This window comes from Myotis daubentonii, chromosome 7, assembly GCF_963259705.1.
Source record: "Myotis daubentonii chromosome 7, mMyoDau2.1, whole genome shotgun sequence".
NCBI lineage: Eukaryota > Metazoa > Chordata > Mammalia > Chiroptera > Vespertilionidae > Myotis > Myotis daubentonii.
The window spans coordinates 37,775,817-37,803,013 of NC_081846.1; the positions used below are offsets into that span (position 1 = coordinate 37,775,817).

The 27,197-nt window shown below is 36.5% G+C and overlaps 1 protein-coding gene and 1 long non-coding RNA gene across 8 annotated transcripts in view; one reads left to right on the forward strand and one right to left on the reverse strand.

Moving 5' to 3' along the window:
* LOC132238456 (uncharacterized) overlaps positions 1–27,197 on the reverse strand; it is a 154,117-nt gene that overhangs the window by 119,867 nt on the left and 7,053 nt on the right. The gene's annotated exons all lie outside the window — the stretch shown is intronic.
* NCKAP1 (NCK associated protein 1) overlaps positions 1–27,197 on the forward strand; it is a 95,297-nt gene that overhangs the window by 43,571 nt on the left and 24,529 nt on the right. For 6 of the 7 annotated variants that reach the window (XM_059703902.1, XM_059703901.1, XM_059703904.1 and 3 more), the window contains 11 exons: positions 255–411; positions 3,637–3,693; positions 5,159–5,255; positions 5,509–5,615; positions 6,515–6,647; positions 10,384–10,465; positions 12,317–12,375; positions 19,760–19,905; positions 22,024–22,156; positions 26,321–26,440; positions 27,029–27,168. In XM_059703902.1, coding sequence (XP_059559885.1) covers positions 255–411; positions 3,637–3,693; positions 5,159–5,255; positions 5,509–5,615; positions 6,515–6,647; positions 10,384–10,465; positions 12,317–12,375; positions 19,760–19,905; positions 22,024–22,156; positions 26,321–26,440; positions 27,029–27,168 — 1,231 coding nt within the window. The remainder of the gene's footprint in view (positions 1–254; positions 412–3,636; positions 3,694–5,158; positions 5,256–5,508; positions 5,616–6,514; positions 6,648–10,383; positions 10,466–12,316; positions 12,376–19,759; positions 19,906–22,023; positions 22,157–26,320; positions 26,441–27,028; positions 27,169–27,197) is intronic. The other variant, XM_059703906.1, reaches the window with a different exon arrangement.

Consider the following 27,197-nt stretch of genomic DNA (forward strand, 5'->3'; position numbering starts at 1 on the left):
CCCAGAAGTGATGTCCCCTCCCCCCCTTTTTGTCAGTCTGGGTTCAAAAATTAATTTTGCAGAATACAGAAAATTATTGAAAGAGCAACAGTATTGCCATCTTGTATGTATATGAATTATTACCGGTCATTTAAAAGCCTTAATTTAGTGATTGTGTTTACTTTTCTGAATTTTTGAAAAGCTATTTGTAACTGAAAGAACTTTACCTTTGGAAAATTTTAACATTTGTATTGACTTTTCTTTTTTATTTAAAGTTGGCTTTATTTTGTGCCATGGGATCCTCAATACTGATGCAACAGCACTGAATCTTTGGAAGCTAGCTCTTCAAAGTAGCTCTTGCCTCTCTCTCTTTCGGGATGAAGTTTTCCACATTCACAAAGCTGCAGAAGACTTATTTGTAAACATACGAGGGTATGGCATCTTCAATGTTTTTGTCTTTTTGGATAAGGATAGCGAGTGGATTATCTTCATTGAAGTTTTGGGGATAGAGAAGGTTCATATCATGCAAGAAAATGTTATTGCCTGTACCATCTTATCAGTCATGAGCAAGTTGTTTTTAACAATCATCCTGATAAGGTACTATTCATATTTTTTATAAGTAACTTCACAGATTAAAATATCTAGTGTTCCTGCCCTTTTAAAACTTGTGTTCTAGGAGAAAGAAGGTATGTCCTCTTTTGCAAATCATAATATGGTTTTAGACAAAAGTAGTACTAAAAAAACACCGTATACATTTTAAAGTTATGAACTTGTAAAAAAATGGTTTCCATCACCATTTATCCCCTCTATGCCCTCTTTCACTTCCACCTCCTCCCACCTCCCCCACAGTCACCACACTGGGTTTTGAACTTTTAAAAAAAGTGGTAGTTTAGATTTAGTGTACTTATAAAAGTACTAGTAGCCCTGTGCACAAATCCGTGTGCTAGTAGGTTGCTGCTGCCCTCCTGTAGCTCCCCTCCCCATAGTTTGTTGCCCTGCCCTCTCCTGTAGCTCTCCGCCTCCCGCTTGCTTGCTGCCCTGCCCCCTCCTGTAGCTCTCTGCAGCCCACCCTCCTGCTGATCCGTGATCTGGTCTGTGACATGCTTGGTCCTTACACCTCAGGGTGAAACGGCCAATTAGCATATTGCTCTCATTATATAAGACAGGGGTCCTCAAACTATGGCCCGCGGGCCACATGCAAATACAAATATTGTATTTGTTCCTGTTTTGTTTTTTTACTTCAAAATAAGATATATGCAGTGTGCATAGGAATTTGTTCATAGTTTTTTTAAACTATAGTCTGGCCCTCCAACGGTCTGAGGGACAGTGAACTGGCCCCCTGTTTAAAAAGTTTGAGGACCCCTGGTATAGGTTATGAATCAATCAGAAATTTAATTATAACAATTACAGAAGTCAGACTGCTGCATATAGGAAATCGTTTTTCCCTTTAATAGGCAGGTATTCCAAATAACTTATTTACATTCATTTTCTGTAAAGTAAATAATTTTCAGGAATTTGTTCCTTGAAATTTTTAAATCTTGCATTTCTTTCCACGTGAGGTTCTGTAGCCAATATATAAAAGCCAAGTTGAACTCAGACTTGGTAGCAATTATGAAATATTTTAAAATTAGGAGCATCTAAAATATCCTGGTATCCCTGGAAATGTTATGCTGGGCTTGTTAGTTTCAGGTAGAAATTAAATTTACTACATTTATTTCTTATCCTATTTACCTATTCCTAATTAAATTGAGATAAAAATAGAGCATCTATTAGTTACTAAAAAATAAAGCTATGTTTAATACTCACAATTTAACCAGTATATCTCAATTTTAATGTGCATAAGAATTACCCTGGGATGTGAACTAAAATCCAGGATCCTGGGCATCATTCCTAACTTCCTCTGTCTCATATTTGTATCTCAGAGAGGTTGAAGGAATCTGTCCCTGCCCCTCAGTAATTTATTGAGGTAAAATTTACTCACAGAAAGGTACAAATTTTAGATGCAAAGCTCAATTAATTTGCATATGAATTACCCTAGGTCAGTGATGGCGAACCTATGACACGTGTGTCAGAGGTGACACACGAACTAATTTTTTTGGTTGATTTTTCTTTGTTAAATGGCATTTAAATATATAAAATAAATATAAAAAATGTAAGTCTTTGTTTTACTATGATTGCAAATGTAAAAAAATTTCTATATGTGACATGGCACCACAGTTAAGTTAGGATTTTTCAAAATGCTGACACACCGAGCTCAAAAGGTTCACCATCACTGCCCTAGGTCAAGATATAGAACATTTTCATTATATCCAGAAAATTCTCTCGTGCTTTTTTCTGGTTAGTATTGTCAACCTTGGTCCCCCTCCACTCGCCCTCTTTTTCAAGTGGCCACTGTTTGGATTTCTGTCACTGTAGGTGATTCTGACATTCTCATGCAAATAGTTTCTCAGTCATGCTTTGTGTAACAGTACCCTATGTACTTTTCGGGTCTTAATTCAGCTTTTATTTTAGACAATGGAGTTCCCAGAAATACCCTGTCATATGGGCTTTGTCATTTTCTAATTCATTCAGATTGCAAATCATGAAACTTGTATAATGTCTTATATTGACAATATGATGTAGAATCATATTTAAATATATATAAACATTTAGAACCAGGTAGTCTGTGTATATTGAGTGAGCTTATGATATGTATGATACAAGTAAGTTTAGTGACACCATATAATGAGTTGTCTTTTGGTTATGCTTTTTTAAATGATAAATTTGCCATTTAAATATCTCTATTTAAAGTCGAAAAGTTTTAATTTTTAAGTAGTGAGTGGTCAATCTAATTTAAAATGTGAATTATCATAGTAATTACAAGTCAGACTATAATTATAAAAGTTTATTAATTATAAAGGACAGTGATTATATAATTAATATGTTTTGGACACATGCGCAAAGAACACATAAATCTTAGAATTCTTAATTTAGAAGTTGAAGTTCTTAGGGTGAAGTGGTTTTAGCCAGGTTTTCAGGAAGAGGTTTTCTTTAACATTTGAGGAATTTTGAGTTTTTGTATTTAGTATTCATGAAGTTGACATATATTTATTAGCATTTATTTTTCAGATGGCACTTTTAAACTATTTGATGTTGGTGTTGTTTCATTTAATTTAAAGTAATCAAATGTTTTCCTGCCCCAGTTTTCTCCATCACAGAGCCCCTATCCCTAAATAATCTTTAGTGTTGATTATGAGTATATGTCCTTTCAGAATTTTTTTAATGCTTTTTAAGTCAGAAGTGATAAAAAGTCAGAATAGCTTTGTCAGCACTTTAAATTTTTAGAAACTACTGTTAGTTACATCAGAAGTATAATTTTAATGTCTCTATTGGAGCTTAAGGGAATGTATTTAATAAAGTAAAAATCTACATTTTGAACTTTATTTTATTGTTGGATCTAATATATTATGAAATTTATCTAGGAAGCCTTTTTTGGTTACATAAGGTGCTGGCTAAGAAGGATGTGGGTAGACCCCTTCCATGTATTTCTAGTTTGAGGGCATTTTTCTTGTTGATAATATGTCAGTTCTATTTGACTTTTAATATTTGATTAAATTATTTTGACTTATTGCTCAAATTAAGGTCAACATGTTTCCAACTTTTTATTTTTGCACATAGCTATAACAAACGTATTAATGATATAAGAGAATGCAAAGAGGCGGCTGTGTCACATGCGTAAGTACTTCTATCTTATCTGTGGTACTTTTAATAAAGAATAATTTCTTTCTTAAAGCATTATTTTGTTGAAGTGAGTTCATATTGATGGCATGAAAAATGTAATAGAAGTGGGGACTTTAAAAAATTAAAGATAGGTTTTTATTGATTTCAGAGAGAGGAAGGGAAAGGGAGAGACAGAAACATCATTGATGAGGAAGAATCATTGTTGACTGTCCCCTATTGGGGATCAAGCCCGCAACCTGGGCATGTGCCCTGATGGAAATCAAACCATGGCTCAACCACTGAGCTACACTGGTTGGGCAGAAATGGGGGACTTATAATCAATAGGAAATAATATATAACCTCAGTCTCTAGTAACTTTGGAATTAGTGCAGATTTTAATTATTTTTGAAGTGTGATGAAAATGCTCTAAGGAAGTACCATACAAATGACTTTTATTTTAGGTATCTTTCAAGTCTCTTACTGCCACTATCCTATAACAAAGTACTGTATCTGAGCATTTTGAAAGATGTATCTTCTGAGGCAGGTGTCATTATCTGTTTTATAGATGGCTGAAACTGAGAGGTAGAACATAAGGTCACATAGGTAGAGAGTGGGATTTTAATCTGTCTTTTCAAACTGATCTGTCTCACAGCGAAATTTCTGGTATTGCACATTCCTGATACTTATTGTTTTATGTATATTTTTTTTGTGTGTGTGTGTCCACTTATTTTTTGCACCTATATACATTTTAAAACTTTCTTGAAGCGCTGAATATGGTGCATAATATGACGAGTTAGAATACTAAGAACATTTTATGATTTTTTCCCCATGTTAATATGTGAGAATAACTTTTTTCTACTTTGCATTTTATTGAAATACCTAGTATATGAATATTTATGATTATCCTTTTCTTCCCTCGTCTTTCTGTTTTTTGAACAAGAGACCAAATAGATCTCATCCCAATATTTTTATTGAATATAACTTTTGTTTAGTCAGTTTTTTGTATTTAATAGGAATACACTTAGTAAATGAGAACATGGGAAATTAGATATTTATTGTTATATTTGTTGATTTCTATGTAGGGGTGACAAAAATGTATATAGGAGGACAGTAATTGCTGTTGAAGATTTCATAGTCCTGTTTATAAAATGCTTAGGATATGTGGTACTAAAATTTCAGAAATAGACATCTGGATATTAGGAAATGCTTCTTGCAGGATTGGTCTTGAAGTTTGGATGTAGTATTTTGATAGGTGAAGAATAATAGTCCAAACATGTTTACAAAAAGCAGCACAAGAAAGGCAAGGATAAATGTAAAATTGGTAAGTCGCTTAATGGCAAGCACATAGAAGATGATATTTGTAAGGGGTTTCTGCTTCAGAAAAAACAACTTTGGATGTTGACCCTACAATGATAAGTTATTTAATTGCCAATAATAATTTTAGTAGAAACAGATAAAATATAAGTGTCTTTTCCTGTAGTGGTTCAATGCACAGAGAAAGACGCAAATTTTTAAGGTCTGCACTGAAAGAATTGGCTACAGTCCTCTCTGATCAACCTGGCTTGCTAGGTCCCAAGGTAATTGATTTAACTCATATGTCAACTGCACCATTCTACATTGTTCTCACTACTTGCTTATATATATATGCTTTCCTTGATACATACTTTCAACTTCTCTTTGGTCATCTCCTTTCTGTTGGTGTGCCGTCTTTTTGAACTTGATTTTATCAATTCTTGGCAATGATTTTTCACTTAGAGAAAGAGTATGAATAGGTTTTGTTTTTAATCTTTGCGTAAGAGTAAACAATGTTTTTGTATTTTTTTTAACTAGGCACTTTTTGTTTTTATGGCGTTATCCTTTGCCCGTGATGAAATTATCTGGCTACTTCGTCATGCAGATAACATGCCAAAGAAGAGTGCAGATGACTTTATAGATAAGTAAGTTAGCAGCAATTAAAACTTTTTTTGGTATATTTTGATTTATAACTGGGATTTGGGGCCTTTGAAGTAAAATTATTTTGAAAAACTTTTTTAGGGCTTTTCATATTTATTATGCATATTTGTAACATAGCATTAGCTGATATGAATTAGAATGCAAGTCAACTTGAGTTTAAAATTATGGCTTTTAATGTTTCCTTTCCTAATACTCTAGGTCAGTGGTTCTCAACCTTCCGGCCCTTTAAATACAGTTCCTCATGTTGTGACCCAAACATAAAATTATTTTCGTTGCTACTTCATAACTGTAATGTTGCTACTGTTATGAATCGTAATGTAAATATCTAATATGCAGGATGGTCTTAGGCAACCCCTGTGAAAGGGTCATTCGACCACCAAAGGGGTCGCGACCCACAGGTTGAGAACAGCTGCTCTAGGTGGTCATAAAGTTGTTTTTTGGCTATACCCAGTGACTTTCCTATGGAATTCATATTTAAGAATCCTTACGGAGTTGCAACCAAGTCTATAATTTGAAATGTTATTCTGTCATTTTTGTCAAGTCCCTCAATGAGGAGTTAGATAAATGAAGCAGAGAAATAAGAGCATATAGAAAAGTCTTATTTCTTCCCATTTCCTTTTATTTGTGATTTAAAAATGATTATTTATGAGATGTTCTAATTTTATGTTCATTTTGGATTTTCCTCTTACCAGTTTTTTAGTCTTAGCTTTTCTTTTGCTTTCTTTATTCATGTTAAATAATTTAAAATCATAATTGACATTAAATGTTTAACAGTAATTTTTCTAAAAGTAACTTCTTATAATAAATATCAAAGGCATTTCACATTTTCCTTGATAACAATAAATTTATTTTTTGAAATGTTTTTTTTCAATTTTAAAAAAAGGCACATTGCTGAATTGATATTTTACATGGAAGAGCTTAGAGCACATGTAAGGAAATACGGACCTGTAATGCAGAGGTATTATGTGCAGTACCTTTCTGGCTTTGATGCTGTTGTCCTCAATGAACTTGTGCAGGTAAAAACTATCTCATGTTTTATTTTTCCTTTTGTTTCTTCCCTTCTTTTTAGTAACTGATTTGTTTGTTCAATAAGCATTTAAAATTTAATCTTGTGCCCTATGGTGGCGATACAAATATAAACAAGTTGTAGTTATATCTTGTCAAGAGGATCATCATTTGGAGGGAAGAACGTATTTTGTTGTAGTTTAGTGTGGTAGGCATTTTGTTTAACTGTGTACAAAGCTCAGAATGAACGCAATGCAGGGAATGTTTCTTTATCTTGCAGTAGAGGTGTACAGTAACTAAATTATATTGGGCCTTGCAAAAGAGGAAGTTAGTTATACATCAGGTTTACTACTTACAAAGATTACCCTGGATCAGTGTGGTTGATGACTTACTGGGGGCCAAGGGAAAAGGCAGAGAGAGAGTAGAAGAAGAATTGCAGTAGGCTGGATGAGAGCTGATGAGAACTTGAACTTGGACATTGGCTGTGAGATAAAAGATAATGTAGACATATAATTGATAACTAAGTATTAGAGGAAAAGTAGAAGATAAATCTTTCTGTATAGTGTGTTAGAGGATGGCCAATAAAATTTTTTTTAACTAGATGTCCTAATTTTTTCAATTTGGATTTTTCTCTATTGATTTTGTTCTAGGTTTTTTGTTTGTTTGGCTTTCCATAATTTCTTTATTTGGTCTTTTTCATCTTATTATAAGTTTATTTTATTTTTAATAAACTAACTGACTGTAGGGAAAATAGTATCTTATTTTGCTTCATTTTATAAAATCACCAGTATCTAAAAACTACTGTAAGCTAACATATAGTATAAAGGAAGAATATATGTTAAGACTAATATTAAGACTGTATTAAGACTGTACAGTTACTGGTTTTACAGAGAAATAATCATACTTTGAAATCCTAATATTTTTGAAACCTACCTAAAAATCCAAATAAGAAAAATGTCATGTAATTGTTTGCATTTAATTATATACAGCTTCTGTTTTCATAAACTAGTTATTTCTTTTTTATCCACTAGATGGAGCTCAGATACTTTTTTTTCTAGAATGTCCATTAAAAAAGACTAGAAAAGCTGATTTTAGCTATACCTTGTGTGGCTACTGTTTGCTGCAGTTTTATTCAAATAATTATTACTTATTGTATAAAGCAGAGGCTGTCATGCTATCACAATCTAAAAAGTAGATCAGACTCCTGGTTTCATGTCATTTTGAAATTTGCTGTGGTTAGTTGAATGCTTATGAATACATTTATGTTATAGTGTTAACATTTTAAAGTCATTCCATATTTTTTGGTGTCTTTTATGTAAACTGTATGTTAATACAATCTGAGAAAATGGCTTATTTTTTCTGAAAATATTGTCATAGCGGTAGTAGCAGTAGTAAAATTATATTAATAATTGTCAGATTATTGATAGTTTATTTTACTACACTTGTAGTACAACTTTGTGAGGGTAGATATAGTTATCATTATTTGAAGAAAAAAGACCTTATGCAACTTGCTCAATATTGCACAATCATAAGTAACAGAGCCAGTATTTGAAGTAGTGTCTTAGCTTGACACCTAAGCTTTTTACCACCTCTTCTTTTGTAAAGTACAAGTATGGTGTTTTTAACTGTTTGCTGGAATTTAAATTTAGAACTAAGAGCAACCTGTTAATATAGCTCATTGTAATAGGTGTTAAATTACTTTTATTGTAACACATACATAACAAAATTTATCATCTTAACCATTTTTAAGTATACAGTATAGTGACATTATATACATTCACATTGTGGTGTAGGTCTTAATGTCTTGACAATTATTTATGCTGTTTGTGAGCTAAGCACCCACTTTTTTTTTTTTTTGTAGTGTAACTGGTTTATTTATTTATTTATTTATTTATTTTTTGCTTAAAGTATTACAAAGGGTATTACATATGTATCCATTTTATCCCCCCGCCCTAGACAGTCCCCTAGCCTCCCCTATCCCCCAGTGTCTTATGTCCATTGGTTATGCTTATATGCATGCATACAAGTCCTTTAGTTGATCTCTTACCCCCCTACCTCCTGCCCCCCAACCCTCCCCGGCCTTCCCGCTGCAGTTTGACAATCTGTTTGAGGCAGCTCTGCCTCTGTATCTATTATTGTTCAAAAGTTTATAATGGTCTCTATTGTCCATGAATGAGTGAGATCATGTGGTATTTTTCCTTTATTGACTGGCTTATTTCACTTAGCATAATGCTCTCCAGTTCCATCCATGACGTTGCAAATGGTAAGAGTTCCTTCCTTTTTACAGCAGCATAGTATTCCATCGTGTAGATGTACCACAGTTTTCTAATCCATTCATCTACTGATGGGCACTTAGGCTGTTTCCAGATCTTAGCTATGGTGAATTGTAAGCACCCACTTTTTAAAAAATTTATTATCTATTTCAGATGCAGTCTATCAAATTTTCTTTCTTTTTTTTTTTTTTTTTTTAGCCAGTTTGAGAGGGATTTTTTTGTCCTAATTTTGTTGAGGTATAATTTACATTTAATAAAAAATCACAAATTTTTAGTGTATGGTTTGAATTTTGGCAACTATGTATGCATTCACGTAACCACCATAGCAGTCAAGATGTGGAACATTTCCAACACTGAAAAGTTTATTGTGCACTTAGGTAGTTGATTTTCTCTTCGGCTCAACAAATACTCATCTGCTTTGGTCATTTTTTGCCTTTAAAAAAATCATATAAATGGAATCATATACCATATAACTTTTTTACTGTTGTTAGAGAGAAAAGCGGGGTGAGGGGGATGGGGGGAGGGAGGGAGGGAGGGAGGGGGAGAGAGAGAGAGAGAGAGAGAGAGAGAGAGAGAGAGAGAGAGAGAAAGAGAAACATCCATTGGTTGCCTCCCATATGTACCCTGACTTTTTGGTGTATGGGACGATGCTCCAACCAACTGAGCTACTTCAACAGGGCTCACTTTTTTTTAGAAATACATTTTTGTTGATTTCAGAGAGAGGAAGGGGGTGGTAGAGAGGGATAGGAACATCAGAGAATCACTGATCGGCCACCTTTTGCACTGCCCCTACTGGGGATTGAGCCTGCAATTCGGGCTTGTGCCCTGACGGGAATCAAACGTTGACTTCCTGGTTCATGGGTTGATGCTCAGCACTGAGCCACACTGGCCAGGCAGAAATGGGGGACTTTTAATTATCAGGAAATAAGTATATCACCTTGGGCAGGGCTAATTTATGATTTCTTTCTTTTTCTTTAATTTCATTTTTAAAAATATTTATTTTGTTAGTTGTTGTTAATCTCTTACTGTGCATAATATTTAAATTAAACATCACCCGAGGCTATTTTTCCATTGATTTTTATAGAGGGCGGGGGATGGGGGTGGAGAGACAGAGAGAGAGAAACTTCTGTGTGAGCGACACATACATTGGTTGCCTCCTCGCATGCGGGCCAACCTGGGCTGGGGATCGAACCTGCAACTGAGGCATGTGCCCTTGTCCAGAATCAAACCCACAGACTGCCATTCTATCTACTGAGCCAAACTGACTAGGGCTGTTTTTGATTTCTTTCAATTAGCACAATGTTTTTGAGATTCATCCCTTTTATTATATGTATCAACATTTTGTCCATGTTTATTGCTGAAAAATATTCCATAGTGTGGATATACCGTTTGTTTATCTGTGTACCTGTTGATGAACCTATGGATTTTTTTCTAACTAGATGATTTTAACATTATTTTTTTTGTTTCTTTTCAGAATCTTTCTGTTTGCCCTGAAGATGAATCAATCATCATGTCTTCTTTTGTTAACACTATGACTTCCCTAAGTGTAAAGCAAGGTAATAAATCTTTTAAATAAAAACACATTTTCTTCTCAGTAGGTTTTCAAATTTTATTATTAAGGAAAAGATTTGACCGTTAACATTTAATCACTTACTTTTTTGGACATATAGTAGTCCATCCCCCCTTATCTGCAGGGGTTATGTGCCAAGACTCCCAGTGGATGCCTGAAACCATGGATCGTACTAAACCTTATATATATAGTTTACTCTTGAACAATGCAGAGGTTAGGTGAGCTGGCCCCCTGCACAGTTGAAACTTTTGACTCCACAGAAACTTAACTACTCATAGCCTACTGTTGACCAGAACCTTACCAATAACATAAATAGTTGATTAACATATATTGTATATTATATGTATAATATACTATATTCTTTCTTTAAAATATATTTTTATTGATTTCAGAGAGGAAGGGAGAGGGAGAGAAAGTAACATCAGTGATGAGAGAGAATCATTGGCTGCCTCCTGCATGCCACACATTGGGGATCGAGCCCACAACCTGGGCATGTGCCTTGATTGGGAATCCGACCGTGACCTTCTGGTTCATAGGTCGATGCTCAACCACTGAGCCACGCTGGCCGGGCTATACTGTATTCTTAAAATAAAGAAAGCTGGAGAAAAGAAAATGTTATTAAGAAAATTGTGCCCTGACCCATGTTGGTTGGAGCCACTGTGCACTGAAGGGTCGCAGGTTTGATTACCAGTCAGGGCACATGCCCAGGTGTGGGTTCCATCCCCAGTTGGGGTGTGTAAGGGGGTGCATATGGGAGGCAAGTGATTAATGTTTCTCACATTGATGTTTCTCTCTCTCTTCCTCTCTTTCCCTCTCTCTCTAAAATCAATAAAAAAACATAATCTTTGGGTGAGGATTAAAAAAAAATTGTAAGGAAGAGAAAATACATTCATGTAAGTGGACCAGTGCAGTTCAAACCAATGTTGTTTAAAGATCAACTGTACTGTTCTTTTTATACATACATATCTGTGATGTTTAATTTAAATATATGCACAGTAAGAGATTAACAACAACTAATAATAAAATAGAACAATTATAACATACTGTAATAAAAGTTATGTGAGTGTGGTTTGCCTCTCAAAATATCTTGTATTGCTGTACTCAACTTTTCACTGAAAGGATGCACTTAGGGCTTCTCTTTGGCATATCCAAATTGCCATACAAAGTCTCTATTTACTGGATTCCGTGAGCTCTATTCTAGCTCCTACAAATTGACATGTAAGCACACTGGAGAGTTTAGAAGAGTCTGTTTTATATTTTTCTTAGCATAACTGTCTCCTTTAACGTCATCTTTATAGGATTTGAAAATTACTTCACTGACTTAGCTATTAAATTACTTTTACTTTTTAATTGTGGTAAAATATACATAACATGAAATTTACTGTCTTACTATTTTTAAGTGTACAGTTTGATAGTGTTAAGTATATTCACATGGTTGTGCAACCAATTTCCAGAACTTTTTCATCTTGCAAAACTGAAACTCTATAGCTATTACATAGCAACTCCCCATTTCCTCTCCTCCCAGCCCCTGGCATCCACCATGCTTTCTGCTTCTATGAGTTTGACTACTCTAGACACCTCATATAAGTAGAATAATACAGTATTTTATTATCCATTTATCTGTTGATGGATATAAGATTGCTTTCACTTTTTTGGCTATTGTGAATAATACTGCTATGAACATAGATGTACAAATGTATCTCTTCAACACCCTGCTTTTAATTATTTTGTATATACACCCAGAAGTGGAATTGTCTTAGCTCTTATAATTTGAAGTGGGATTATAGATTTGTGAAAATAGTAATTTGCTTTATAAACTTTTTTTCTTTTATTATAGTTGAAGATGGGGAAGTGTTTGATTTCAGAGGAATGAGATTAGATTGGTTTAGATTACAGGTAAGAATAACAATTTTCATTACCATTCTGTTAATCAAATATCTTAGTTGACATGAAAACATTACTTAACATGAAAAAAATTACTCATTGTTATATACGTACTGAAAAGACTTCTTTTGTATAACTAACCATAGTATTTAACTCACTGAAGAAATTTTTTATTGAGATATAATTGATATAACATTACATTAGTTTCAGGTTTACATATGATTCAATATATGTATATATTGGGAAATGATCACACAGTTTAGTTAACATCTCTCACTACACATAGTTACCAGTTTATTTTTCTTGTGATGAGACTTTTTGAGATCTACTCTCTTAGCAACTTTCCAATATATAATACAGTAGTCCCCTTACCTGAAGGGGATGTGTTCCAAGACTCCCAGTGGATGCTTTGAAACCGTGGATAGTATCCTATATGTACTGTTTTTTCCTATACATAAAAACCTATAATAAAGTTTAATAACTTATAAATTAGGCACCATAAAAGATTAACAATAATTACAAAAATATAGCAGTTATAATTATATTGTAATAGTTATGTATTGCACTGTACTCACCCTTCTCGTGTGATGAGAAATGATACAGTCTCTATGTGATAAGATGAAGTGAATGAAGAAAGCACTGTGATGTGGGGTTAGGCGAGTTACTCGAACACAAGCACTGCAGTACCGCGGCAGTTGATCTGATAGCTGAGAAGGCTGCTGAGACGGATGGGAAGGTGCCATTTTATGCAGTGTGGGTACACTAGGCAAAGCGATGATTCACATCCCAAGTGGGATGATGTGAGAATTCATCATGCTACTCAGAACGGTTTGCAGTTTAAAACTTCTAAATTGTTTAATTCTGGAATTTTCTATTTAATATTTTCAGAGCAGTTGACCATGGGTAACTGAAACTGCATAAAGTGAAATCGTGAATAAGGGGGGACTGCTTCTTTTATACTACTAGAGGCCTGTTGCAGGAAGATTCCTGCAAGAACAGGGCTTCCTGAGGCCAGAGAGAAGCAGAGAAGGGAGCGAAGCCAGAGGCGGGCTTCGCTCCTTCCCCTCTTCGCCACTTCGGCTCCCTCCCTTCCCTGCCGCCTCGGCTCCCTCCCGCCTTCGCCTCGGCTCCCTCCCATGTCCTCTGTTTCACCTCCCTCCCGTGTCTGCCACCTCGCTTCCTCCCTTCTCTGCCACTTCGCTCTCTCTGTGTCCGCTGCTTCAGCTCCACTCCCGTCTCTGCTACCTCCGATCCGTTCCCTTCTCCGCCACTTGGCTCCCTTTTGCAGTGCTTGGCTTCCTTCTACACTGTCTTTAGTCTTCACTGGGCGCTTGTGTATGCAAATTAACTGCCATCTTTGTTGGGTTAATTTGCGTACTCTTCTGATGGGCTGGTGGGCGTAGCGAAGGTACAGTCAATTAGCATCTTTGTCTTTTATTAGTATAGACTAGAGGCCAGGTGCATGAAATTCATGCATGGCGGGGTGGGGGGGTTCCCCTCAGCCCAGCCTGCACCCTCTCCAATCCGGGACCCCTTGGGGGATGTCCGACTACCAGACATTTCTCTCACAATCCTAGACCACTAATGGCTCCTAATCGCTTGTCTGCCTGCCTGGTCGCCCCTAACTGCCCCCCCCCCCCCCCCCGCTGCCAGCCTGATCGCCCCTCATTGCCTCTGCGTGTCGGCCTAATCACCCCTAACTGCTCCCCCTGCTGGCCTGGTCGCCCATAACTGACCCCACCTTGCCAGCCTGGTCGCCCCCAACTCCCCACCCCCCCCCCACCCCCCCCGCCCCACCGGCCTACTCGCCCCTCACTGCCCCCAGCCTAATTGCCCCCAACTGCCTGCCCTCCCTGCCGGCCGGGTTGCCCCCAACTGCACCCCCCATCCCCCCACCGCCGGCCAGGTCGTCCCAACTGCAACCCCCTGCTGGTCTGGTCACCCCCAACTGCCCTCCTGCCGGCCTGGTCGTCCCACGCAGTCTGCTTGTTCAGTCGTTTGTTCGTCCCTCACTAACCCCCCTGCCTGCCTGGTCGTAGGCAGCCATCTTGTGAGGGCACGAGGGTTAATTTGCATATTACCTCTTTATTATATAGGATTATTAACTCTGGTCACCATACTGTACATTACATCCTGAGGACTTATTTAACTGGACGTTTACCTTTTGACCACCTTCACCCATTTCACCCAATCCCAGCTCCCTGCCTATGGCAACCACCAGTTGTCTTTATGAATTTATTTTTTTTAGATTCTCCATATAAGTGAGGTCATACAGTCTTTGTTTTTCTTTGTTTCACTTATTTCACTTAGCATAATGCATTCAGGGTTCATCCATGGTGTTGCAAAAGGCAGAATTTCTTTTTTATGGCTGACTGATATTTCAGTGTGTGCATAAACACACATGCGCGCGCATACTGCCTATTGTAAATAATGCTGCAGTGTGAACATGAGGATACTGATATCTTTTTGAGTTAGTGTTTTCATTTCCTTTGGCTAAATTCCTAGAAGAGGACTTGCTGGATCATATAAGTTAGTTGTGTCTTTAATTTTTTGAGAAATCTTCATTACTGTTTTCCATGGTGGCTGTACCCATTTACAGTCTCACCAGTAATGCACAGTTTCCTTTTCTCCACATCCTCACCAACACTTATCTCTTGTATTTTTGATAATAGCCATTCTAACAGTGTGAGGTGATAACTCATTGTGGTTTTGATTTGCGTTTCCATGTGATTAGTAATGTTGAACTCGTGATTAGTAATGTTGAACATCTTTTAATGTATCTGTTATGTCTATATCTATATCTATATCTATATCTATACATCTATACTAGGGGCCCAGTGCATTCCCATAAAACCTTATAAAATAAACAATCAACTGGATCACAGGCCATAGTTTATTATTTCCTGATCAGTTGTCTAAAACTTCATTTTTCTGAAATGCAGAATTAAATACTAATAAAGTATTGGACTTTAAATATTTTCATTTAATTTATAACTCTCACATAAATAGTTTTTGAGGCTTTTAAAATTCAAGCCTGAAATCTTTGTATGTATGTGAATTTAATGGTAGAATTTAATTGCCCCTAAATATTTCTAGTAATTATGGAAAAATGGTGGCCCAGTGTTTCTAATAACCTCATATTTAAAAAACATGTATATTAGTCTGTTATTATAAAAAGTCAAAGTATCCAGAGGTAAAGTAGAAAATGAAAGTTTGCACTTTTCCCATTCCCCAGCAGTACTCACTTTTAATAATGTCATATCCTTTTAGGTGTCCAAACATATAAATGGGATTATACTGTATATTTTGTTCTGCTACTTAAAGAATAAAATTTTTATTTGTTTAATTAAAACATGAAAATATAAGCAGTATGTGTTTGTGGAAGACATTTTAAATGACCATAGCCTCAGGAAGGGCTGGGTTCTAGGAAGAGCATACTTTTCTGGCAGTCTTAGTTCCCCCTTAGGTGCTTTTGCTTTTCTTAGGTTCTTTCAACCTCAAAATACACAGGCAGTTTTCTCTCTCTTGTTCTGTGTTCTATGGCAGCATATTCTTAGAAATGGTTTTATAAATGAGGCCACAAGTATTAAGTAATTTGCCTGAGGTTACAGAACTGGTTGGTGGGAGATCAGGAAGAACACTTGAAATACCGCTCTCCCAAAATATTACATGTGAATCTGTTATAGGTTATTTTCTTTCCTATTAAAGATATTTTTAGTTTTTAAAAATCTTTATTGAATTTATTGGGTAGACATTATACAGCTTTCAGGTGTACAATTCTAGAATACATTTTAATCATCAATCATTGTATTGTGTGTTCACCAACCCAGGTCAAGTCTCCTTCCATCACTATTTTTTTCCTATTAAAAATAAAGTTTAGAAATGAACATTTCTTTTTTTTTAATCTTCACCTAAGGATATTTTTCCATTGATTTTTTTTTTTTTTTTTTAGAAAGAGTGGAGGAGAGAGGGAAAGACAGAGAGAAACACATTGATTGGTTGCTTCCTGCATGAGCCCCGACCAGGCCCCAGGCCAGGGAGGAGCCTGCAACCAAGGTCTCTGCCCTTGACCAGAATGGAACCTGGGACCCTTTGGTCCATAGGCCAATGCTCTATCCACTGAGCCAAAACGGCTAGGGCAGCTAATGAACATTTCTTAAGGGGGTCAAAGAGGGGAGAATGGGAGATATCTTAATACTGTCAATAATGAAAAATACATTTAAAAAAGGAACATTTCTTTGTTTTTCAAAAGCTCTGAAACAGTACAGCAGTAGAGCTTATAAAGTGAAAATAGTAGAATTGCTCAGCCAAAGGATATATACACATTAAACATTTTTAAAGTCATTGTCATAGCTTGAACTGTTTCAGTTTCCTGCTGTCAGTTTATGAGAGTACCTAGAAACATTTGGATTCAGAGAAATTTGGAGATTTAAATGCATTTTATTTATTTTTATTGCCCAGCTGGCATGGCTTTGTGATTGAGCGTCGACCTATGAACCAGGAGGTCATAGTTCGATTCCTGGTCGGGCACATGCCTAGGATTGAGGGCTCGCTCCCCAGCGTGGGGCATGCAGGAAGCAGCTGATCAGTGATTCTCTCTCATCATTGATGTTTCTATCTCTCTCCCTCTCTATTTTTATTGATTTTTAGAGAGAGAGAGGAAGGGAGAGGGAGAGAGAAAGAGAAAGATTAATGTGAGAGCAGACCATCGATTGGCAGCCTCTTGTATGCCCTTCCAACTAGGGATTGAGCCTGAAACCTGGATATGTGCCTTGACCAGGAATTGAACCTGCGACCTTTGGTGCATGGGAGGATGTCTAACCAATTGAGCCACACCAGCCAGGGCTAGATGCATTTTAAATTTTCCTTATTAAATACATCCAAGATTATTAAACTTATCCATTTTGAATGAGTCACTTGAGAGTTTTAGCTTTATTCAGTATGTTAGAATATAGAGCATTTGAGTGAGCATTAAGAATGTAGAACTATATGTCCCTGTGTACGATTGTATTTTTATACTAGAAGCCTGGTGCATGAATTCATGCACAGGTGGGGTCCCTCTGCCTGCCTGGCTGTCCCCACTATGATACGCACTGTCGCCAGGCCAGCCAACATGGGTGCGATGAGATTGATGGAGGGGCCCCGCCATCGCCCCACGATCACCCCACAGGGTCAGCTGACGGGGGGCGGGGTGGGTTGCGGGGGGAGACTGGGGGAAGTTGGCTGGGGGGCGGTGAGGGACAGCAGGAGGTTGGCCAGCCACAGGATGTTGGCTGTGGGAGCGCACTGACCACCAGGGGGCAGCTCCTGCTTTGAATGTCTGCCCCCTGGTAGTCAGTGTGCATCATAGCTACTGGTCGACCAGTCCTAACGGTTGCTTAGGCTTTTATACATAGAGACTAGAGGTCCGGTGCATGAAATTCATGCAAGGGAGGGATGTCCCTCAGCCTGGCCTGCACTCTCTTGCAATCTGGGACCCCTCAGGTAGGGTCCCAAGGCCTGGCTGGCAATCAGGGCCTATTGGGGCTTTCCTTCCCCTGGCTGCCAAAAGCTGGGCCTGCCCCGGCTACTGCCACTGCTTGCCATTGGTGCGGTGCTGTTCGCCTCTTCCACCACCACCGGTCGCCTCCCTCTGTGGGTGACAGGTGTGGGGTGTAATCGCCTGGCTGGCCTGGGGCTCCCTCTGTGGGGTGATCACTGGCCGGCCCCGCACACTCGCCATAGCATCGCTGGCTGTTGGCCTGGGCCTCCCTCTGTGGGGCGATTGATCACGGGGCCTCCAGATGGATCGCCCAGCAGAGGGAGGCCCTGCCACTCAGCCAGGGCTCTGCGATTGATCGTCGCCACTCCCGTCCCCTCCATCAATCACCCCACCGGCCAGTGGCCTGGGCCTCCCTCTGCGGGGTGATCGTGCGGCGATGGCGGGGCCCCTTAACCGATATCATCGCACCGCCTTGGCTGGCCTGGCGACAGTGCATATCATAGCATGGTCTTCTGGACGGTCGTTCTGCTGTTCAGTTGATTTGCATATTATGCTTTCATTATTGTAGATAGGTTTTCAAGATATCTATAAGTACATTACCTGCTATCTGATTCTTTCTTGTATTCCATAGTTGCTTGTATTCTTTTCCTAGGGCTGCCATAACAAAGAACCGCAAACTGAGTGACTTAAACAACAAAAATTTATTGTCTTATAGTTCTGGAGGCCAGAAATCTGAACTCATGGTGTCAGCAGGGTTAATTTCTTCTAAGGACTGTGAGGGAGAATCTGTTTTATGCCTTTTTCCTAGATTCTGGTGATTTGCTAGCTATCTTTGGTGTTCCTTGGCTTGTATATGCATTACTCTAATGGCATTTTTCCTGTTTCTCCTTACATAGTCTTCCTTACATGCATATGTATCTGGTCCAAATTTCTTATTTTGATAAGGACAATAGTCATAGTGGATTAGGTCCTTCTGTAATGACCTTATTTTAACTTCATTATCTCTGTAAGGACTCAGTTTCCAAATAAGGTCACACTTTGAGGTACTGGGGAATATGAGTTCAGCATACCTTTTTGGGGGACACATTTCAACCTATAACATTGTTCTTAACCATAATTGGGACACAGTTACTCAGCCCCTTTCTACTGCATAATAGACTCATTTTTTTAGTGACAGCAGGACAAAGCATACTAAGGAGGGAAAGAATGGGACATACAACTAAGCCAGAGAAGTCTTGTATAGGGAAAGAGGGCAAAAGTGCAAGATGGGAGGTAGTGTCCAGAATTTAGGAGGTTTGTATAGATCAGCAATTTTCAACCTTTTTCATCTCATGGCACACACAAACTAATTACTAAAGTTCTGTGGCACACCAAAAAATATTTCTTGCTGATCTGACAAAAAATATAGGTATGATTTTGATTCAGTCACACCAGATGGCTATAGTGTTGGCTTTTGTCATTAAAAAAATTTTTTTTGACATCCTAAGGGAAAGGAGTTCAGTGCCCCTGGCCTAAAGAGTCAGTTATTGCATGTTTTAAAAATTCGTGTGGCATACTGGTTGAAAATTGCTAGTATAGAGAAAAGCTTTCTTCAAGTTGAAATTGCTAGTAATGGCTAATAGAGAAAGTAACATTTTATCCACACAGTGAAAGATGATTAGAATTTGAAGAAAACTGGCTTACATAGGAAAAGGGCAAACAGTGAGGAAAAGGCAAGTTTAGAGACTTTTTTAGTTGTAAAATATTACTACAAAAGGAGCAGATCTTTACAAAGTGATGGCACTGATACTTATTTTAATTAATAAAATAAGTATTTTTCAATAGTGGGTGTGTTTTTTCTACATGTAGAATTACAAGGCTAAATTCATTGGTTTGTACTTTAAATTTCTTTTGTTTTTTGCTGTACTTTTATAGGCATATACTAGTGTCTCTAAGGCTTCGCTTAGCCTTGCAGATCATAGAGAACTTGGAAAGATGATGAATACGATAATTTTTCATACAAAAATGGTGGATTCCTTGGTGGAAATGTTGGTGGAAACATCAGATCTCTCCATATTTTGGTATGTTATGATTATCTTTAAATCAGAATTTAAGATGTGTTAGTATCTAAAGGTATCTCTCTTGATTTGTTTTTTAATATTAATATAATTCTTAAGACAGTTCAGCAATAATAAACTTTTTAAAAAAATACTCACTGGAGGATATTTTTCCATTGATTTTTAGAGAGTGGAAGGGAGGGGGAGGGACAGAGAGAAACATTGATGTGAGCGAGACCCATTGATTGGTTGCCTCCTGCACGTGTTCTGACCAGGACTAGGGCATAAGAATAAAGGGAATAGTGGACAACTTGCTAACAAAAAAGTTTACTTCCCTAGCTGGTTTTGCTCAGTGAATAGAGCATCGGTCTGCGGACTGAAGGGTCCCAGGTTGGATTCTGATCAAGGGCACATGACTGGATCCCTAGTAGGGGGCATGCAGGAGGCAGCTGATCAATGATTCTCTCTCATCATTGATGTTTCTATCTCTCTCTCCCTCTCTGAAATCAATAAAAATATATTTTTAAAAACAAGTTTACCAATTTGGGATTTTATGTTTATTTTTAATTCTCTATTTAGAATAGCTCTTCTGGTGTGAATTTTTTACACTTTTTTGAGGAGGTGAAAACAGTCACTTCAAATTTGATTTAAGGCCCTCCCTCTTTCATCATTAGATTAAGCAAAAAAAAAAAAAATATTGTAGATTAGCGTTAAATAGAGCAAATGTTGGAAATAAAATACCAACTAATTTCACTCTCTAGTATTAAATTAGACATTAATATTATGATGATATAGTGACTATTCCCTGAATTATGTTCCATTTTCCTTTGCTTTTTTCAGAGCCTCTTTAGTTATACTTAGTAGTTTATAAGTTTTACCCTTTTCTTTTTCCCCTCATTGTATGGTCCTTGAAGGAGGATCATGTTTTATTTCCATAGTGTCTAACATAGTAGGTATTTAATAAATGTTTGAATGAATATATGACTTTGATGATGAGGCCAGGATTCAAACGCAAGTATTCTGGCTCCATAGCTATACAATATCAACTCTATTTCTGCTTCTTGGCCTTTATTCCTTTAGGGAACTTTATTGGAATAACCTAGTATGTCCCTTTATTTCTAAAATGCTGAGATAATCCCAGTGGATAATGATAGTAGTTACTATGTATTGACTAGCTGTCATTATGAAAAGCTTTTCATTGCTTTTATTTTGGAAAATAACTCAGTTCATACTGATTTTGGCAGTTTGTTAGGGTGGCTTAATTAGCAGTATTGCAGAAGAAATCCAGGGAAGGCATCAGGAGTCTCTTAAAGAACTAAAAAAACCTCAAACCAGAGTATATCACGTGTTAAATTTACAAAAATTTTTAAGGTTATTTGGAAATGTATATTATTGTCAGTCCCAAAGGCTTCCTTGGGAAGAAAATAGAACACTTTATATTTACACTAGAGGCCCGGTGCACAGATTTGTGGGGTCCCTCGGCCTAGCCTGCGCCCTCGTAATCTGGGACCCCTTGGGGGATGTTGGAGAGCTGGTTTTGGCTTGGTTTCGGCTCGATACATGCAGACCAGATCGAGGAACCCCACCGGTGCACGAATCCATGCACCAGGACTATAGTATGCATATAAGATCTTCGGTTAGTCTCTTCCTGCCTCCCCCCCTCCCCCCTTCCCTCTGAGATTCATCAGTCTGTTCCATGTTTACATGCCTGTGGTTTCCACTCCTACATTGAGCGCCTGCCCCCTGGTGGTCAGTGTGCATCATAGCTACTGGGTGGTCGGCTGGTCGCTTAGGCTTTTATATATATATATAGATATATATTTTGAGCTACAGAAAGGTTCCTAGTGTATAAGAAAGATACAACAATTAGAAAGTCATATATTCATATAATATATGTATGGTTTATTTTCTGTTTAGGTTTTTTAAAATTTGTAATATATCATACAAATAATATTTTTATTACTCTGGAGTGATTATCAGTGTGTAATAGTTACTCTTTGGAAAAATAACTATTCTTTAAGGGAATAATGCTACCAATTGGTGACTTTCATTCACTTGAATCAAATTAACTATAAGGTACTATATCATGAAAATTTTAACTATAACAGTTGATTCTAATTTTTAATTTGTTTTCTTATATAGTTTTTATAGTCGTGCTTTTGAGAAGATGTTTCAACAGTGTTTGGAGTTACCCTCTCAGTCAAGATACTCAATTGCATTTCCACTGCTTTGCACTCATTTTATGAGTTGCACACATGAACTGTGTCCAGAAGAGGTAATTTCAGGGTCCTACTCTGATTTATATGGTATGCAGAATAAACTAAACCTAACATGTAGCTGACCAAATGCTCACAAAGTCATGGATACCTAATTTAGCTTCCCATCTAATGCATCTAAGAATCAGAGAATACTTGAATAGGTACTTGATATAGATATAATAGATATTTTAATAGATGGATAAGTATTTATAAGAATATATCATAAGGTCACTTGAAATTACCTTTATTAAAGTAAATGGTGGGTCAGGTATTAATATGTATGCTAAAAATATATACAGTAACTGATTTTGTATGCTTACTTTCTTAGGTTACTTTGGAAAGACTTGCAAATTAAAAAAATATGTTTATTTTTATTGATGTCAAAGAGGGAGAGGGAAATAGAAACATCAATGAGAGAGAATCATTGATTGGCTGCTTCCTGTGTGCCCCATATTGGGGATCAAGCCTGAGTCATGCCAGCCAGGCAAAACTTGCAAATTGAATGCACAGATTAGTGACTAAACATAAACATGTCAAAGATGAATTTTACTGACTTACCAATACCATGAATATAGTAAAATCTAAATTTGCTGGTATTTGTAAGACATACACATGCTAGCATGCAGGCACAGAAAATTATTGAATAATTGAACTAATCAGTTTTATTGATGCCAAATATTTATCAAAAATGTACTCAGTATTTTTGATAGATACTGATGTTCCTTCTAATGTTTAAGGAACAAGTATCACTGTTTAAATGTAGTAAGAATATATATTAAAATTAAATAGTATATTTCTGTATAATTTAATTAGTATTGAGTCTCTTTACTTAAAACTATAGAACTTGTAGAAGAGAAACTTACAGATAACAGTAGCATTATTAATATTTTTAAGCATTAGGTAACATCTGTTGCAGAATCCATTGGAATGAGAGAGAGATTAGCCTACAGAAGTTTATTAGGGAGTGCTTTTAGGATTAATAACTGTGAGGATATTAATACCCAATTTTAATAGATTCATAGTTTTTAGATTTAATAGCTTTCCCCCAAGCTTTATTTACCTAAGGTATACTATTAAATTTTTCTTCACCATAATCTTTTTCATTAAATTACCCATGAAAATCCTCCAATTTTATTTGTGTGGTATCATTTCTTGAATACATCCTCTACTTTCCGTTGCTTTTGTCACTATTGTAGTTCTTTATATGTACTGTTGAATAGTTTTCCTGCCTTTAAGTCTACCTAGTGCAATGCCACCAGATGATTCCTTCTTAAAGAATCATCAGTGGTTCTTAATTGCATATGAAGAAAGTAAAAATTCTCAGGCATTTAAAATCCTCAACAATTTGATCTTTACCCCCTTCTTTTTATTGTCATTAAAAATTTTTGTGTTTAAAAAATTTATGTATATCTAACATCAAACTTTGCTATTTTAATTATTTTTAAATGTACAGTTCAATGGCATTAATTATCTTCACAGTATTGTGCAGCCATCACCACTACCCATTTTCAAAACTTTCATCACCCCAAGCAAAAACTCTGGAACCATTAAGCAGTAATTCCTCATCCCTCCTACCCTTGGTATACCCTAGTCTACTGTCTATCTCTTTGAATCTGCCTATTTTAGATCATTCATATAAGTGGTATCAGAATGTTTATCCTTTTGTTTCTTACTGAGCATAATGTTTCAAGACTCATCCATGTTATAGCACATATCAGAACTTTCTTTTTTATGGCTGAATAATAATCTATTCTATGTGTTTACCACATTTTGTTTATCCACTCATCTGGGTGGACTCTACCCTCGTTTTATCATACACTTTCCACTTCCTATGAACTATAACTAGTCCACCTTATGCAAAGCACACTAATTGTCTACTTTTTAGCCTTTTAAAGGTTTTTCCTAACACATAAAATTCATTTCATTGCACCCTTACCTCTTGTACTCTTACCTTTTTCTCAGTAGTCAGCTTAAACCCCACCTCTTCCAAAATATTTGTAGCATTTTTCTAGTTAGAATTTGTCCCTCCTTTTCCATATTTTCATAGCATTTTATATCGTAATATCTATCATTATCTACTTTATATCATAATGTTTCTGCTTCATTTAGTTGGTAAAGTTATAGTTCCTAAATAGGATAATACTCAATTCTTACTAAATAATTATAACAAGTAATTAATAATGTGTTTATATTTATATAGAAGCATGCAATTTGTACAACATTCTCCCATCCTTTTTTGCATTTGATTGCTATGACTAAGTGGCAACAATACTGCTGGTAATCATTCTTAGTTTACAGATGAAGAAAGTCTCCCTATAGTCATGTAGCTAGTCAGTGTCACTGTTCTATTTTCCATTTAGCTAATTTGTTAAAGACTGTTATTTCCCATCTGCCTTGTTAAATGCTGTGAATGAGAGATGCAAAGACACAGTCTCTACCCTAAGACCAGTGGTCGGCAAACAGAGCCAAATATCAACAGTACAATGATTGAAATTTCTTTTGAGAGCCAAATTTTTTAAACTTAAACTATATAGGTTGGTACATTGTTATTAACTTAATTAGTGTACTCCTAAGGTTTAGGAAGAGCCACACTCAAGGGGCCAAAGAGCTGCAGTTCGCCGACCATGGCCCTAGACCAGGGGTGGGCAAACTTTTTGACACGAGGGCCACAGTGGGTTCTTAAACTGGACCGGAGGGCCGGAAAAAAAGCATGGATGGAGTGTTTGTGTGAACTAATATAAATTCAAAGTAAACATCATTACATAAAAGGGTACGGTCTTTTTTTTTCAATAGTTTTATTCATTTCAAACAGGCCGGATCCGGCCCGCGGGCCGTAGTTTGCCCACGGCTGCCCTAGACCAATCCATGGTCTGATGATCTGTGCTGTGGTAGAAATATACATGAGGCACTGTGGGAGCATTGGGGAAATTCACCTCAGGGTGAGGACAGAGTAAGTTGATGTGCATAGTTCTCAGTGCAGTCTGGCTTTATAATTTTAGTTTTAGTCTTTGAATTTATTTACATCAGAGGCATTATAGAAAAAGCCTCCAGAACAATTTCTTAATGCTGAAACCTCATTTTGAGTTGGAATACTTAAAATAAATTTGCAGAAAGATACTATCTTTTGAACTAGATTTGAAATTTACACCCTGCTGGGTCAGCAGGAGCCCGGGATAATAGCATCCAGTACTAAAGGAAAACTAGTAATTGTGTTGCTCTATCTGTACTATCCAGTATATTAGTTCACTCATCTTTTCCGTCTCATTGTTTAAAAATCTTTCATATGCTGATGTCTCCCAAATTTGTATTTTCAGCCCAGTCCTGTACCTTTAGTTGTAAATTTTTAAAAATATTCTGTTGCAATTTAGGCATTTTTAGCTATGTAAAATGTAACATGTACAGAAGATAACTGTTGCTTTTGGACATGTTGCCTCACCCTCAACCTTGGAGCATTTTCTGTCTTTGGCTTTATCTTTATGTATATATCCAAACTCCTACCTCTTCTCCCCCTGCTCAAGCCACATCATCTTTTGTCTGGATTATTGTTGTAGTCTGCTAAGGTCCCTGTGTTTCTGCCATTGTCCTAAAGTCTCTTCTCAGCACTGCAGCTAGAGGCAGAGGGCAGATCATAGAGAAACTTGTGACATGTTAAGAAATCCTATTTGTTTTGTTTTTTAGTCTCAGTATTTCTCAGCCATTGAAGGGGAGTAGTGAAATCAGACCTGTGTCTTAAATAAGTTAGTCTAGTAAAGCAATGCTAGTTCAGTGTTCTTTTTTTCAGGAAGAAGTAATAGTGAGAGATACAGTTTATCTTTCAGGAGTCAGAATTTGCTTAAACAGGGCTGTAACTATAATTTGAAATCTCTCCTTATGTAAGTGAATCAATATTTAATTGTATCTGGCTTCTACATCGCCTTTAAAGTTTTAAAGGGCATCTTAAAATACATTTTAAGGTATCATGGTAGATTTAGTAACATTTATTTTGCATGTTGAAATATTTTACATTCTTTTATATTATCTTACATTTATTCTAGCAGCACAGAAGTAATGTATGTAATAATCTTGAACCCCCACTCCTTATTGTAGAATAGACTTTAATCTTATTTTCTGTGTTTATTTAAAAAGTGTTTTATTTCAAACTACTTTTTGGTAACTATTATTATTATTCTGCTTTTTAACAGCGACATCATATTGGAGATCGAAGTCTTTCCTTATGTAACATGTTTCTGGATGAAATGGCTAAACAAGCTCGAAATCTTATCACTGATATTTGCACAGAACAGTGTACTCTGAGTGACCAGGTAATAATTTAAATGTTTCCTTACAGATAGGAAATTTGTATATGAAAGCAAGAAAATGATCTGTTAGCCAGTTATTTTTTTTTTTCTTATTCTCACTCTTCTAAATCTCATTACCTCTTGTGAAGTTCCATTATTAGATAGTTTTAAAATATTACCACTGTCTTTAGGATTACTTACACTATAAAATCCAACCTCTAGGTTGGCATTTAAGTCCCTTCCTGATAGTTCAAACTTCTCTGTCCTGTCTGTACTTCATCACCTAGGAATTCTTACTAGATTCTGAACACATAGTTTTGTTCTTCGTAGGCCATTTTCCTTCCAGTAAAATTTTTCATTTATCCTATAAACTGCAGTCTTGATATAACTTCCTCTATGAAGTCTTTCTTCACACAATATTTACCTATTTCTGTTTTCCACTAAGCTTAGACTCCCAAAGCTAGGTAAATTCTACTTTTTATTTATATCTCTTTTCTTAGTGCTAGCATGATATTTCTTACATAGACTGGATTCAGTTAAGGTTTATCTGAATAAGTAATGTGTTTTCAAAGTAATTGGTGTAATGTAACATTTTATTCTTTTTAAATTTAGTTGCTGCCCAAGCATTGTGCCAAAACCATTAGTCAGGCAGTGAATAAGAAGTCAAAAAAACAAACTGGTAAAAAAGGGGAACCTGAAAGGGAAAAACCTGGAGTTGAGAGCATGAGGAAAAACAGGCTGGTAGTGACCAAGTAAGCCATCCACTTTTATTATATATATT